The sequence below is a fragment of the Coturnix japonica genome, chromosome 5, assembly GCF_054131305.1.
Source record: "Coturnix japonica strain WE chromosome 5, WE-NBRP24, whole genome shotgun sequence".
Classification (NCBI taxonomy): Eukaryota; Metazoa; Chordata; class Aves; order Galliformes; family Phasianidae; genus Coturnix; species Coturnix japonica.
This window is the reverse complement of record NC_140667.1, coordinates 36,897,447-36,912,299: the sequence shown is the minus strand read 5'-3', so window position 1 is coordinate 36,912,299 and position 14,853 is coordinate 36,897,447. Positions and strand designations below refer to the sequence as shown.

At 48.0% G+C, this 14,853-nt stretch overlaps 2 protein-coding genes across 6 annotated transcripts in view; one reads left to right on the top strand and one right to left on the bottom strand.

The window, feature by feature from the left end:
• Positions 1–3,149: 3,149 nt before the first annotated feature.
• PROX2 (prospero homeobox 2) lies at positions 3,150–5,782 on the top strand. Its single transcript, XM_085549824.1, is given in 5 exon segments — positions 3,150–4,652; positions 4,832–5,044; positions 5,046–5,159; positions 5,253–5,447; positions 5,514–5,782. Coding segments are annotated over 5 exon segments (2,145 nt in total). The 5' UTR covers positions 3,150–3,215; the 3' UTR covers positions 5,700–5,782.
• Positions 5,783–8,028: 2,246 nt separating this feature from the next.
• Positions 8,029–14,853, bottom strand: part of YLPM1 (YLP motif containing 1) — a 42,435-nt gene continuing 35,610 nt past the window's right edge. For 4 of the 5 annotated variants that reach the window (XM_015865129.3, XM_085549191.1, XM_085549192.1 and 1 more), the window contains one exon: positions 8,029–9,852. In XM_015865129.3, the coding sequence (XP_015720615.3) occupies positions 9,808–9,852 (45 nt within the window). In that variant the 3' untranslated portion in view covers positions 8,029–9,807. The remainder of the gene's footprint in view (positions 9,853–14,853) is intronic. The other variant, XM_015865128.3, reaches the window with a different exon arrangement.

Sequence of the window (14,853 nt, the reverse complement as noted above, 5' to 3'; positions counted from 1 at the left end):
TGTTTATGAAATATAGATGGCAACCTGGAAATGTCAGAGGCGACTTGGTTTTGTCCAGCTCCAGGAGTTCCATCTGCTCTTGGCCTGGCAGCTCCATCTTGGATGTGCTGGTAGTAGGAATATCTCTAGAGCACCCTGCAGTCAGCAAGGTACTGACTTTGCACAGCATTGCTGAATGTCCCAAGTTGGAAGGGACCCACAAGGATCATCGAGTCCAACTTCTAGCTCCATATAGGACCACCTGAAATTCAAACCCTGCATCTGAGAGCATCCTCTAAAAGCTCTTTGAACTCTATCAGCTTGGAGCCATGACCATTGGATAGAGTTCTCTGCTCCAGAGATTCCCTCCTCATGGGCCTCAGCCTCTCAGCTGCCAAAGCACAGCCGAGCTGCAGAGCCTGACAGGCATTGCATAGTGCTCTGCCATGATGGACATGGGGAACTGATGGGCTGCTCAGCCTAGTGCTGGTGATGTTTCAAAAGCTGATCTGACATTTTTGTCTGTCTGAGGTGTTTTGCTCAAAGTTGAAGCTCTGCTTTAAGTTCCAGATGTCCTTCTTATCTCTGATAAACAACCTTCCTGAGATGGGATGTTTCTCTTCAAAGATCCAAGACTGCCATAAATTAGACACACAGGGACAGCATCCTTGAGATGAGGGCACAAGTCCAAAAGAGGAACCAATCAGAACAGACTAAATGTCCTTGTGCCCGAATACGGATAAAGCGAGGAGTGGGATGTCTCCCCAGATGATCACTAAAGACCCCTGTGCAAACGCAGAAGAACTGAATATGTTATATAACCTTAAACTTACATAAACATATGAATACGTAATGGACAGGTGTCACTTATGTATTAGGTAAGGATATAGTGATAACTTTTGGCTATAAATGGAAGCCAGCATAAAGACTCAGAGTACTTGATTTGTGGGAATATTCCACCTTGTGCCCTGCCCAGAATAAAGTCATGTATCCTCTCCAAACACTTGTCCTTTTGAACGTGTTTGGGGAGATATAGAATCAACAACGTTGTTATCATTTCTGTAAGCCTGGGGGATGCTGAGGCAGGTGGCTGGACCCCTGGCCATCCATCTGCATATTCAGGAGTTGTTCCCAGCCGGTTGGCTGCCTCCAGCCACCCCACTCCCTCTTTATAGGACATGGGCGTAGCAGGAGGACTTGCCGGGTGGCTCCTCCAGCATCCTGCAGCACCCAGCACACATCCCGCACCTTGGCAGCCCAGGTGAGTGGGGCACTGAGGGACATGCTGCTTGGGCTGGGGCCCTTCACTGGAGGCAGAAATAGTGCAGCTTGGAAAGGCTGTGGGGTGACAGGCTGCCCAGTGCATGGTGCTCTCAGAAAGAAGTGGATGGGGGTGGCTGCTGCATGGGGAGGACTCACTTGCCTGTTTCTCCAGGCAACTTCCTTTTAATCCTTGTTTTTTGGTTCAGTTTGGAGGAACATCTGCTTCTTTTTACTATTTTGGAAGACTGCACTGGTAAAGGCTGGTAGCAGGAGCAGGGATGGGAGCACCCACCTGCTACCTGCGGGGAGAAGACCCCATTAGTGGGAGCAGTTTATTTGGGCCAGGTCTGGATATGGACTGATTCTGGGAAGCCCCTCGCTTCTCTCTTGTCCTCCAGCTGAGGCTCCCTGTGTAGAAAGTCTGAAGAATGAATGAGATATATGTGTACCTTGCACTTGCTGTGTGGCTTTACCATAGGCAGCTGTTACTCTGAGGAGTGGTGTGTGGCTGAGGGTGAAGCAAGCTGTGAGAGGGGTGAACAAAAGCTGCCGGCAGCTGGGCCTCGTGCTGACCTTGGGCAGAGCAAGCAGGCACACTGCTGGGGAAATGGAAAGCTTGCAGCTGGGAGGGAGGGGAGACTACATGGAGAGCAACAAGTGCTGCCAGGCAGCCAGGAAAATGGTTTATCACAGATAGAGCAGCAGCAAAAGGTCCAGAGAGGTGTGACAGAGGAGGGGAGAGGGATAATGGTCTACCAAAATGATGGGGCAGTGCAATTTACAGGGAAGACTTGCCCAAGGACCTGCACTGGAGTGATGGGTTGTGGTGTGTGATATTCCAAAGGTAGAGCTGCTCTCCCAAACACCAACCTGGAATAAAGGGCTAATTGATAACAGGTGACCTGCTGAAAAGAGTGAGAGCAGAGAAAAGCCACGGGGACAGGAGATTAACAGCACTGAGAATGATCAGATGTATCTGGATATAGGTGAAAGAATCTCAGGCTCTTTAAAGATGGCTCAAAAAGGCATAAACCACTTCAGGCATGCAGAGCTGATGCTAATTAATGTGGTTGGTGAGAGAGCATCCCATAGGGATGGTTACTCTGTAATGGCCCAGGACACAAGCTTTTGCTATTCCTGTTTCAAAGGTGTCAGAGTGAACGAGAGGAGGGGTGGCTGGCTGCCTGCACTCAGTGTGACAATTTTAAGCTTGAGGCTGCTGGCTCAGGAATTCTTCTCTTCTCCAGTAATCCCCATCCCTTTTATTCTCTGTTTTAACAAGCCCTTACCAGCGCTATCCCAGCATGTCCTGCTAGTAGCAGTCATACTGTACTTTTTCTGCTTATAGCCCCTTGCTGTGCCCCTTCCCATAAGCCCAGCACAGTGGGAAGGCAGATGCTGCTCATCCCCGTGCCCTCAGGACTCTGACTGCTCCATGCTGTGAATGCCTTCTGTGGAGCTCTGGCTGCTGTCCCTATTCCTGGGCACCCTGACAGTGCTCAGTGGCAGCTGCAAACACATTTGCCCAGGTACACCTGGAGGAAGGCTCTATCTGGTGCTCAGTGACCTTGTACCACAGTCCACGAGCTCAAAGGGGACTCTTGCCAAAGGTGATATCCCTTTCTGCTTATCACTTTGAGCCTATGCCCACACACCTGAGGCTCCTGTTTCCTGGGGGCAGGGCAGAAGCTGTGGTCAAGGCACAGTGAGATGGATCTCCAGCCCCTCCAGGGCAAAACTGTGGTGCAGACAGCCCTCACTTTTGGGCACATTCAAGGCCCAAACTGTTGGAAGTGGGCTCCAGGCACCATAAATGCCTGCTGTCAGTCGGGAGCTGGGAAAATCTGTCATGTCAGCATGCATGGAGGGGAGCTATATTTGGTTCTGCCAGGTGAAATTTTACTCTTTCTTCAGCTCTGTACCTCTAGCTGACAGAAGCATCGCTGGGAACACCCGCCAGTCCATCCCTGGAAATGATCCCCTACCAGCTGCAGTGTAGCTCACTGGTGCCCAGGCAGAAGGAGGACACGAGGAATGGCAGGACCGCCCCCGAGCAGGACAGAGGCTGTGTTACCACAAGGCATAGCCAAGGGCTGAAAACAGAGCCCTGTTTCCAGAGGGACTCTCTGTTGTCTTCCCCTAGCTCATCCCTCATGTCACAGCTGCTCAGCCACACAGCAGTTAGCAGGAGCCTGGATCCCTGCACCCTTTTCCCTTCCTCTGCAATGGAGCTGTCCCAGGGCTATGAACTTGGTGTGCCTCTCAGAGAAGCAGCACAAGCCCTGGCTGCCACCAGAACCTGTGGCCCTGCTCCTGTGCCCTGTGCAGCCGATGGGGAGCAGCTCTCTGATGACTACCTACAAGCCAAGAGGGCTAGGGTGGAGAGCATCATCCAAGGCATGAGTCTCCCTCCAGCCCACCAGGCCTCATTCATGGGCATGGAGGGAGGTTTGGGGCAGGGCAGGGAGAGGGGTGGGGAAGTGCCCCATAGGGGTAAGAGGAAGCCGAGGGTGCCCCAGCAGCAGGGTGCGGAGGTGGCTGGGCAAGGGGCACCGGCCATGGGCAGCCCCCACACAGCTGAGTGCCAGCAGCTGAGGGAGCAGCTCTGCTTTCTAGAGCAGCAGCTGAGGTACCTTCAGGAGAGGTTCTCCCAGGTCTGTGCCTCTGGGGATGCTGCCCAAAGCCAGGAAAGTGCCAAGAAACTGCAGCTGCTTCCTGGGAAAGATGGAGACAGAGTGGGCAGCGATGGTGTTGCCACTACCCACCATCCACATACTGCCATTATCTGTGAGAGCATCCTGGAGGTGGATGGGCCCAGTGCTGGCGAGCATGAAGAAGGCAGGGGCAGTGCAGGTGCCCTGCCCTCAGTGGCCAGAGTGCTCTCTCAGGCCCTGAAGCACGAGCTGGCTGGGGTGACATCCCGCGTGGTGGACTCCGTCTTGAAGACTGTGTGGCCAAAGGCAGCCAGCCATCTCCTACAGCAGCAGCTAGAGCTAGGGCTGGATGCCAGCGGAGAGTGTTTTCCTGCTGGGAAAGGCAGAAAACCACTTGCTAAGGCACCCTCCCCGAGCACCCTGGGCTCACCTCGTCCAGAGGCACCATCACTATCATTGGGAAAGAGCCCTCAGGTCAGATCCTTCAGCCCAGATGGGGACAGAAATCCCCATCAGGCACCCAGTGTGGGTCACAGGCCAGGCTCAGCTGGTCCAGCAGTGCAGGACAGTCAACTGCTGGCCCAGCTGCTGGTCTACACTCCACACAACCACTGGGGCAGCCCTACTGCCTCAGAGAGGTGGCCCCTGGAGCCCCCAGATACACGCTGGGCAGTTACCAAGCTGCGGCCATTGACAGTGAGGCCCCTGGGCCCTAGAATGGTGGAGGGGAACAGAACATCCCTCACCCCTACCTACGTATCCTTTGGGGCAGAAGGAGTAGCCTGGCTCCTCGGGGATGCTGATGGAAAAAGACAAGTCTCCACTCCATGACTTAAATACTGAGGGGTCAAACACTGGAACAGCCTTCCCAGAAAGGTGGCTGATGCCCCACACCCGTCAGCATCCAAGAGGCATTTGGATAATGTCCTTGTTAATTTAACTGTCCTGGCACAGGTTTCTCAGAGGCTGTGGAGTGTCCTCCTTGGAGATCTCCAAAAGCCACCTGGATATGGGTCTGGGCACCCTGCTCTGAGTGTCCCAGCTCAAGTAGGACCCTGAGGACCCTCCTCAGCCATCCCATGACACCAGGCTGTAGGGATGGGCTATGGCAGGCCAGAGCTGCCACGTGCAGGCTTTCCTTGACTCCAAGCCCACATCTAGGAGGCGCTGACCCCTGGCCACCTGAAGAAGGCCAAGCTGATGTTCTTCTTCACCCGCTACCCCAGCTCGGCTCTGCTGAGGTCCTACTTCCTCGATGTGCAGGTAGACCTACTGTGGGATGCAGGGTGGGATCGAGGGGTGTGGGATTTCAGTTCTGGTTTGTTGAGAGCCCACCTCTCCACTGTGCCCTGACAGTTCAGCCGCTGCATCAACTCCCAGCTCATCAAATGGTTCAGCAACTTCCGTGAGTTCTACTACATCCAGGTGGAGAAGTTTGCCCGGCAGGCCCTGCTGGAGGGCGTTGCTGAGGCCACGGCCCTGCGTGTCTCACGGGACTCGGAGCTCTTTCGTGCCCTCAACATGCACTATAACAAGGGGAATGACTTCCAGGTGAGGGGCTGGGGTGTGGGGCACGGGGACCCACCTGCTGGGGCCCACTCACCCGTCTGTCTGCAGGTGCCCAGCCGCTTCCTGGAGGTGGCCAGCTTGACACTGCAGGAGTTCTTCAGTGCCGTGAGGGCAGGCAGGGATGCTGACCCCTCCTGGAAGAAACCTATTTACAAAATCATCTCCAAACTGGACAGCCACATCCCCGAAGTGTTCAAAGCTGCAGGCGGTTCCCAGGAGCTGCCCCACAACTGATCTGCCAGGCAAAGGGCCCCAGAAGGTTTTGGGTAACTGCTGGAGGGGAAGAGGAGGCGGGGAGAGGGGAAGGCTGGCTGTGCTGGACAAATCCTGGACTTACAGCATCTATTGTTTTGTTTTATTTCTGTCCTATGAGACAGCCTCCTTGGGTGAAGTCTGCAGTTCGCCCCAGGCATCAGGATGTTGTGCTATACATTTCATTTGGCTGCTCACAGGCAGCGGTGGAGAACCACAGAGGGAACACATAGAGGAAGCCAAATGCCTGGAGCCTGGAAATGGCTGCTCTCCTCCTGGTCCTGCTCCAGCTTTCCCCAGGATCTGAGCCGAGCCACCTTTCTCCTCATTTCCACAGGGCCACAGATCAGGGCAAGCGGCCCTTTTTGTTTACAGAGCGGGCAGAGCTCCCAGCAGTGGGCATCGTTTCCTTGGCACGGCTGCCCAAGGCACTGTGCCTGCTCCAGCAGCACTCCTCAGGCCCTGCCCAGAAACAACACAACAGCATCCAAAGCAAACATCTGGTGAATTCCAGCATTTCAAACGGCCCATGGGGATGGCTGGCCCTGTCCGGGAGACAGGAAACTGTGCCAGCCAGCACAAACAGCCCCTTCCCTGCCTCACCAGTGCCCTGAAGAGGAGCTGAAGATGGACAGCGTGACTTGTAGTGGAGGGGGCCAGGCAGTGTTGGAAGCTGCAGGGTGTCTGCTGGGTGCTGGAGCACAGCAAAATGCACAGAGAGGAAAATCAATGCTGCACAAGATGGATGGCAGCATCTCATGGCTGAGCAGAGCAGTGTGGGTGGGCTCCACTGGGGCTGTGTTACAGTGGCCCTTGCCACTGTGAGTGGGGTTAGCCACGTTCCCTGTCTGGATTTGTATGTTAATTGCTTGACGTCTGTATGTTGTGCAACCCCAACTCCAAATTTACTCCATCTATTTTTAAATAAATACAGCTTACGTTACCGCTTTACACCCCCAGAGACCTCTCCCATCACTTTTTCTCTAAAGCTTTACCCTGGGAACTTCTTGCATTTTGTTGGGAAAGAAGAAGCCCTCGAGAGAAGGGGTTCAGTGGCTGTGCTGCTGATGGCATAGTACATACTTCCATTTAGCCCAGCAGTGCTCATAACACAGCAGGCTGTTTTCACTTGGAGACAAGTGCTGGGCACATGGGGATTTATCTATTGGTGAAGTGTGCATGCTTGTAGGGCTAGGAGAGAGGGAAGAGACTGCACCCACCACCATGGCAACAGTGACCTCCCCACGTGTGAGTGTGCTGTACAAGTTGCCTTTCCATTTTCCACTAATTATCCAATAAAACAACAGGGGCAGCGTGCTCACATCTTGCTGACTCAGTTCTACCTTTAAAGCAAAATCAGCTATTTCTCTGTATCCAAACATCTGTGATACGTGCATAATGTCCCCATTACCACCAGCACCCATCTGCTCTGGGAACAGAACTGCATTTCCAATTGCATTCCCAGTCCCTCCGGGGCACTGCATGCAATCCACACAGCTAACAATAGCAGATATTGCTAAGCCCTAAATACTGCTGTTTTCCTGCCTCTAGGCTAAGTGTCATGAGGCAGCCAAGACAGGGAGATGTAACCACATTCGCGTCCTTAGAGCTTAACGCTTACTCATGTCTGTTATTACGTACTGTAAGAGCTCTCATTACTAACATAGAGCTAATTAGAGCTTAAGGAAGTCCTTGCTGAATGCAGAGCCTGGGCACCACAGCAACCTGGCGGGGAATTGGCAAGCAATTAAAGGTCTCGCGTTATCTTTAATGCTGCTAATGGCCTGGGTCTGTCTGCAGAGCCTGAGCAGGCCCCTGAGGTTTCCAGCTTGGAAAGGACAGCACCCTGGGTACAGCAGCTTTCTCGGTGATGAGCCAGTAGCCATGAAATCTCAGCATTTGCTGTCCCATTATGTGCACTCTTGCTTAAGAGTTCAGAGGGCAACTCTCACTTTAATACATTAGTGTCAAACACCATCCCTGGTTTTGCCGTTCCAATAAAACCTGCCCTACAAACACTCTCTGGGACTAATGCCCATCGCCTACCAAGCAACTGTAACCACACAGCAGGAAGTTCAATTGGCACGAGCCAAACGCGGCAGCCCCCTGCTGGTGTGTTTATTGCTCAGGCTTTTGTGGCTTCCTTACTTCTATTGGATTAACAAGGATAAGGCTTCAAAGTGCCAGCCTGCAATGAACAGGGTCAATCTTTATCTTACCACAACTGCAGAAAACAAGAAGCTAAAGGCGACGGTGAAGTGGAAAGCTTGAAGAAGAGCATGAAAAAATACATGATTGAGGAAAAGAAATGGAAACTTGAAGAAAAGTATTTTACTGAATTACTCAATGCATGTCATATGTCATTCATAGCTTTATGCAAAGTACAGATATCATTAAAAATACTTTGTATGACTTTACAAAACTGGCTAAGTTAGATGTAAATGACAATGTAAATGCATCCGCACACACACATATCCCTCTCTTTCTATAAAGCCAACCCTCACCAGGCTCTCAGAAGGAGGGCAGTGTACCCCACAGCCTAAGACATCATTCTCCCTTTCTAGCCACCCAGCCTGTAAGTAAGAAAAAGGAAATGAGGACTACCCTTGGAAAACAAGGTTTGGAAACAAGGTGAGCTCTTGGTCAAAGGAAACATGAGGCCAGCCCCACGTGTCCGCACATCCACTAGCATCCCCATGGCCGGCAGTGGATTCCAAAGGCTCTTTTACAATAAATAAATAAAATCTTTAGGAACGGCAGCTACAGTTACAAAGAGATGATGCTTTAGAAATCGTGATTTTAAAGACACAGCACCCAAATCCTGTGAGCAATCACTGCAAGCAGTACTGAAACCGTTCATGTTGGGAAGTGCCACGGGCTATGGCTGTGGCCTCAGCAGAACAGCTGATCTTCTCAGCTTTGGCAGCACGTGGCCTCAGTCGGGCTCCTCAGTGTGTTGTGTTTCTTTTGTTGAAGGCTGTGCCCCAGCACAGCACTGTGAAGCTCACACTGAGCTCTGGTACTTTTCACTTGTTCACCCCAAACTTTGGGTAAAGGCAGGTGCTCCAGAAGAACCACTAGAAAGTGCCCCTTGTACACCTGGGGCTGGCTAACAACAGTGCCACCTGAATGGCATAAAAAGCTGCTGAAACTGAGAACAGGCAGCTCGGACGTGAGCAGGACCGAGCAGAGCAGCACCGGGGAGCTGGGAACACCATCCTGGTGAGTAGCTCTTGCCTTTCCAAGCCAAAGCAGGGATGCTTGATTGGTGACAAATGCTCTGTTTCAGGATCATCATGGAGCTTTCATCATTAATTGCAAGTGAAGGAGTGACAACACTGTACTCACCCGCAGGGCAGCACTTAGCTGAAGAACTACGTTATGTGTGTGAGCATCTTCTGTCCTGCCATGTAATCAGGATTCTGGCAGCAGTGCTTTCTGTGCTTGAATTAGGATCCCAGTTTGAAAACCAAATCCTTGAGGATGGTGGGTTTACTTAGGAAGACACTGCATTTCAAGTTCTAGAAGGAATCACCTCATTCCAGAGGGAATTCTCTCTGGAGAAGTATTTCTGAGCAGCCACAAGGAAGACTGTCAAGAATCAGAGCCCAGGACAGATGTGGGGCTATCCCAAATACAGTTCTGAAGACCTGTTTCTCAACAAATATTGAACATGAAGGCCTCAGTCAGTATCCTGCCTGTTACCATTGTGAGGTCTTCCTTCTCCCCCAGAACAACTGCATGCCCTGCTGCATCAGTCACAGGGTCAAGTGCTGTCAAGCTGAGCTGCCTGCAGTTGTTATTGTCTGGAAGCCAATGGCAGCAGCAGTCTTTGCAGAGCAGCTCCTCTCTTTGCAAGCGATGCTGGATCCAGCTTGGGAAGCATTCTGTGTGAGCATGGCACTGACATCACCTGAAAACAGCATGTGATGTTCCAGAAGTGAGTCCTGAGTGTTCACTGGCCCTGACAGAGTTCCCACGACACACTGGATTTTGATAGTTGAGCAGTTTGCAAAACTCAGTTCACCATCTCTCAGCTCTTCTCTCAACAAGTCTTCTGGTGCCAGCTCAGTTGCCTTTACTCAGTACATTACTGAGTAGCCGTGTCTTTGCAAGCATTAAGTGGCTTCTTCCGCTGCAAAAAGACCACAGAGTTAAGAGCCCCACACATAAAACACAACAACACACATTGGAAGTTAAAGCTGAGAAAGGATTTTTGGACATAAGAAGCAGCATCAGTTAGGAGAGCTGGGGAGAGGAAGGCGGGGAAGATACATAAATGCAAGTTCTGCACATGTAGCTCTGATATACAGGTGTAAAAGAAATCCACAAAAGTAATGGAGTTGTGACAAGGAAAATATGGTATTACTAAAACTCAGGTCCCACATACAGAAGACCTGCATACAAAAGTCCTAAATCCTGGTACAAATAAAGGAGCACTGAGAGTAACAGCAAGAAAGGTTTTGTGCAGAAAGCTCTTTAAAACCTGTTTTCCCTGTGAAGGATTGAAGTAGGACTGTAGTGCTGGGAAAATTCCCAGCCACAGCAACGCAGTTCTGTGCCACTGAGACGTAGCACACAAACAAACAGTACCGACCATTATGACCACAGCACAGCTTCAGATACACAGTATGCTCCAGCCAACTGCTACGCTTCTCTCCAGTATCACCACAAGTAGAGCTTTTAAACACTATTTTCAAAACCTCTGTCTTTTTTTTCCACACAAAGTCAGAAAAAGAAAAAAAAAAAAAAAAAAAAAGAATAAAAAGGAATCACAGAACGCTGAATTCCAGCTCTTGGTTTTTCATGTCTTACTGCCCTTCTGTAATCTTCAGCATTGCCTACAACACCGACAGCTCTTGGTTTTGCTGTTACCTTATGTCATCTTTGCCTGGGAAGATGCTGACCATGCGCCTATTTGTACAACATATCGATAACTACTGCAAACTCCATGCAGTTTTAGCAATAGAGGCTCTCCTTCTCCACAAGCAGTGTATCAAAAGAAGGGAATGATTAAAGCAACGCTGTTTACAAAGAAGAAAGCAACCCACATATTGCAAAAAGCTAACGGAGTTTCCACAAAACAGACTCCATTTGTACATTCAGTTGTCTTGAGCTCTGTTCTCTCCAGGTCTATATGAGTGCCACAAAGAGCATGGGATGGGTCAAACACCAACAGGCTTAAAGCTGAAAAACAATGGTGGGGAAGATGATGGAGGCCCAGCCCTGCTGCACTGGACTAATCCAGCTGGAAAACTGAAGGTAAAGACAACTGGTTTCAGCATCACACTTTTATTTAAGTTTTATATGACATACAGATAAGGAGGATCTTACATTTAATTGTGACTTGTAGAAAAATGCAGAATATACAGAAAACAATGATAACAAACCTAATTGGACATAAGGAGAGAGGCACATCGCTTGTCTCTTCTGAACATCTATGTTCACTAAGTGTCTTTAGACATTGAGAAGAGACTTTCTTCATCTTGATGCACAAAGACAAACTAAGACAGAAGAAATGCCAAAATAATCCACAGAAGGAAAATAAATAAATGCTGCAAGAGATAAATGACACGTCTTAGGAAAAACAAACACTTAAACTGTAGGAATTCACATACTAAAGTCTTGATCCAAAGGATTCATCTGAATAAGAGACTGATTCAGAACTAACTGCATAAAGAATATTTTCCAAGGGAATGGCCCTTACGACCAAAAAACATTAGATAGGAGACAAAATGTCTGCATAAAGAAAGCTTCTGCAATACTCCGAGAGGAAGGACAGTCTCTTGGAGACAGCCCAAGCATAGCAGGCACTACTAAAGAACTTCTCTCCAGAACTCATAGTGTACCTGGATGCTACTGGATTGGGCATACAGAGCAGGGAACAATTGTGGCTTTTAAGATGGAATTCAAGAGTAGGATTAAGCTGCAGATCCCAATAAACCATCAAAGAACACAAAGGGTCAATGTAGCATGGGCAGTGTTTCCAGATTTAGCAAAACACAAATCATGCCAGTTAACTTCTGGATGCTCCTTCAATGCAGCATGTTATAAATCCAGCTTAGACATGAAAGAAGAGTGCAAACCCACAGCTCTGAGATGACCTTCTGCAGCCCAGTACCATACACATCTGACAGATGTGGGCTGGACAAACTGTCATCACTGAGGATCACAAGCTTCATCAATTCCCCAAACTGAACCAGAGCCAAACAGTCACTTCTGGCTTTAGTGAGGTGAGCCCGGCTTTTTAACCAGATCTTTGTTTTGCTCCAGGTTTATTTTCAAGTAGGAGAGTTGCACAGTGCCAGCACACTGCCCCCAGCACAGCATACTCACCATGACCCGCTCCTACAGATCTGACAACAAACTGATTAAACTCTGAACTGTCTTCTCAAACAGTATCTGAAGCACATCTGTGGCAGTGAGGCAGTTGCAGACAGCCTTGTAACACTGAGGACGCTTATACCCAAGTTTCTTTAGGGCCATCCCTTCAGCTTTAAAGCAGATCGTTGCTGCCTGCTAGGAGAAGGGAAGGGAGATACAAACCTTCATATTCTTAGAAGAGGAATAAGGAGATTGTAAACCCCTTGGAAAAGGGTATTCACATTCCTCAGCAATGAAAAATATATCATACGTTGTGCATTTCAATCAATGTTGTTCAGATTGTCCATGTCAGTGTTCTGAGCATTTCCCTGAGACAGATCTCTGCCTCAACGTCCATCTCTCATTGATGCCAAGTTCTGTGCTTAGATAAACAGGAACAGGGCAGGGCTCTTCACAAACTCCACAGAAACAGCTTGTTCTTGTCCACAGCCGAGTGTCCTGTGGTGACGCTTGTAAAAATCAGTGTTTATACACTTACAGGTGATACAGTGTCCTTCCAGCCTCAACAGAACGTGCAGTCAATTCACATGCTGCTTGTGCGTAACTACAGGTGAGTATTGGTCTTCCAGCTCTTGCAAAGGAAGTTGTCCCATACATAAAATAAGAACATAATGTTTCATTCATTATAGTTACTTAATATCTTATCTTGAAATTGGATCAGAAGTGACACTCCTGTGTTGTGGTTTGGATATTCATCCTTTTTAATTCATTCCAAGAAATCATTTATTGCTTTGTTCCAAGAGGAAAGAAGTGAAAGATTGAGGTAGAAATCTTGTAAGATTTCAAAACACAATTGTTTATTGCTACAATATACTTGGACTCCACAAACCAAATGCAGCTATGAGCAAGTTGAATCCCAGTTTTCCTTAGATGTCAGCAGTTGGCAAGTGGATATAAGTTGGCAGGATATAAAGAGATAATCTCATTTGGATACCTCTAGTTTAGGTAGAATGAAGATCTTGTTCCTTATTTATGCAGCGTGTAGCTTTAATGTGCAATGCTTAACCACAGAGTTTTTTTCCTTGGAAAAGTGGTAGCTTTTTCTTTCACGAAGTAGGAGTTAATAGTTTAAGATTGTAGTGGGCAATATGAAACCACAAAAATAAAGTGATGGAAATAATTTCAGACTCATGTTTTCTCTCCAATTAAATGCTAACATGAAAACACAAGTTTTAGTGCCATCTGTTTGGCATTACCAGAAAAATCTCAATTTCTGTGAGATTCAAACAGAAGAGACAACAGATCTATCAGATAAGTTGATTTGTCCACATCTTCTTCAGATAAAAGGAGCTGGCAACTTCAGTTCAAAGGAAATGGAAAAGCAAATACCTCAAAGATCACCAGAAATCTGACCCCTTGCACAAGAGTTCTCAGCATCCACAATGAACGACAAATTGAAACCGCGTAGATGCCCATCCTTAAGACGATGTTTTCTGTCCTTTGAACAGCAATACAGTACATTCAGAAGAAAGAAGCTACAAGAGAAAAGGCTTCCACCTGGATCAGCTACAGTGATCAAGAAAACTGTTCTTGCCGTTTATGTGACATGAACACTGAATACAAAGACCAGTTTTAAATGCTGCTTTGGATACCTTGCCTTCCACACAGTGTATAGCGCCAAACCAAAGTCATTGCCCGTGTTACCTACCTGTCAAAACATTTCCCCCAAGAAATACTGCAGTTACAATTTCCCTCTAAACAAGGCAACGTTGCAAGAACTGGTAAACTGTTAACAACTGAAGGGGTCTTCAGGTATTCCCCAGACAATCTAGAGATTCCATGTGAGTCTTCCATGAGTTAGAAAACTACAAGGAGAAAAAACAAAGCATCCAGACAGCTTTAAGGATTTTCATTTTCAATTCTAAATCCTACATTTCAAATTGATCAGAGACTCCTGACTGGAAAACTAACACAGAATGGAAAACATCAACTACTTCTCAAAACACCTTTAGTTATCTCAGTTTCCAGTAATTCTCCGTACTGTGTGTGTGTGTGGCAGCAGTACTGCTTATGCTTACCTCGCTTAAGCAAAACCATGAACACAAGAGTGTATTCCGCTCCCAAACAACATTAATCAGCTAAAAAGCGATAACCCACCTCAAATACTGTCATTAGCAATTCTCCAGCCAACATAGATTAGGAAGGTCTGAGGCTCCAGGCTGCGGATCCAATACTACAGAAATTTATAAGCCATAGAAAGATTTCGCAATCACTAGAAAAAATCCAGCAGCAAGAATGAAACAAAAGAATTTTACCATGAAAGTGATCAATCTTGAGCACAGATTGGAAAAGTTACATGGAAAAGATGCTTGAAGAATGATTTTGACTCTCACATGTAGGAATGTATGAGCAAAAGAGAAATCTACTTGGAGTCAAATTCCATGAGAGAAATGAAGCATTTGACTTCTTGAGGATGCAGACCGGATGCATTTGCCACACAAAAGACTCTGCACTGCTTCTCCTTTCCAGTCAACAGCCACTGAGTTACAACACGCCAAGAAAGACGCTGAGTTTCAGCCCAGTTAATTCAGTTAGTTTGCTGGTAGGATTATTAGGAATTTCAAAGAAAAAAGTTCCATTTGTGTTCATCCCAGACCAATCATTTTTTCATGTCCTGAGATTTGTTCAATGCTATGTTTCCATAATTTCATGGCAGTAATATTAATAAAATTGCACAATCTGCTATGAGAAAGTGAGTCCAAAGGGCACGTAATAATTCATGACAGCCACAATAAATAAATGGATTTATATT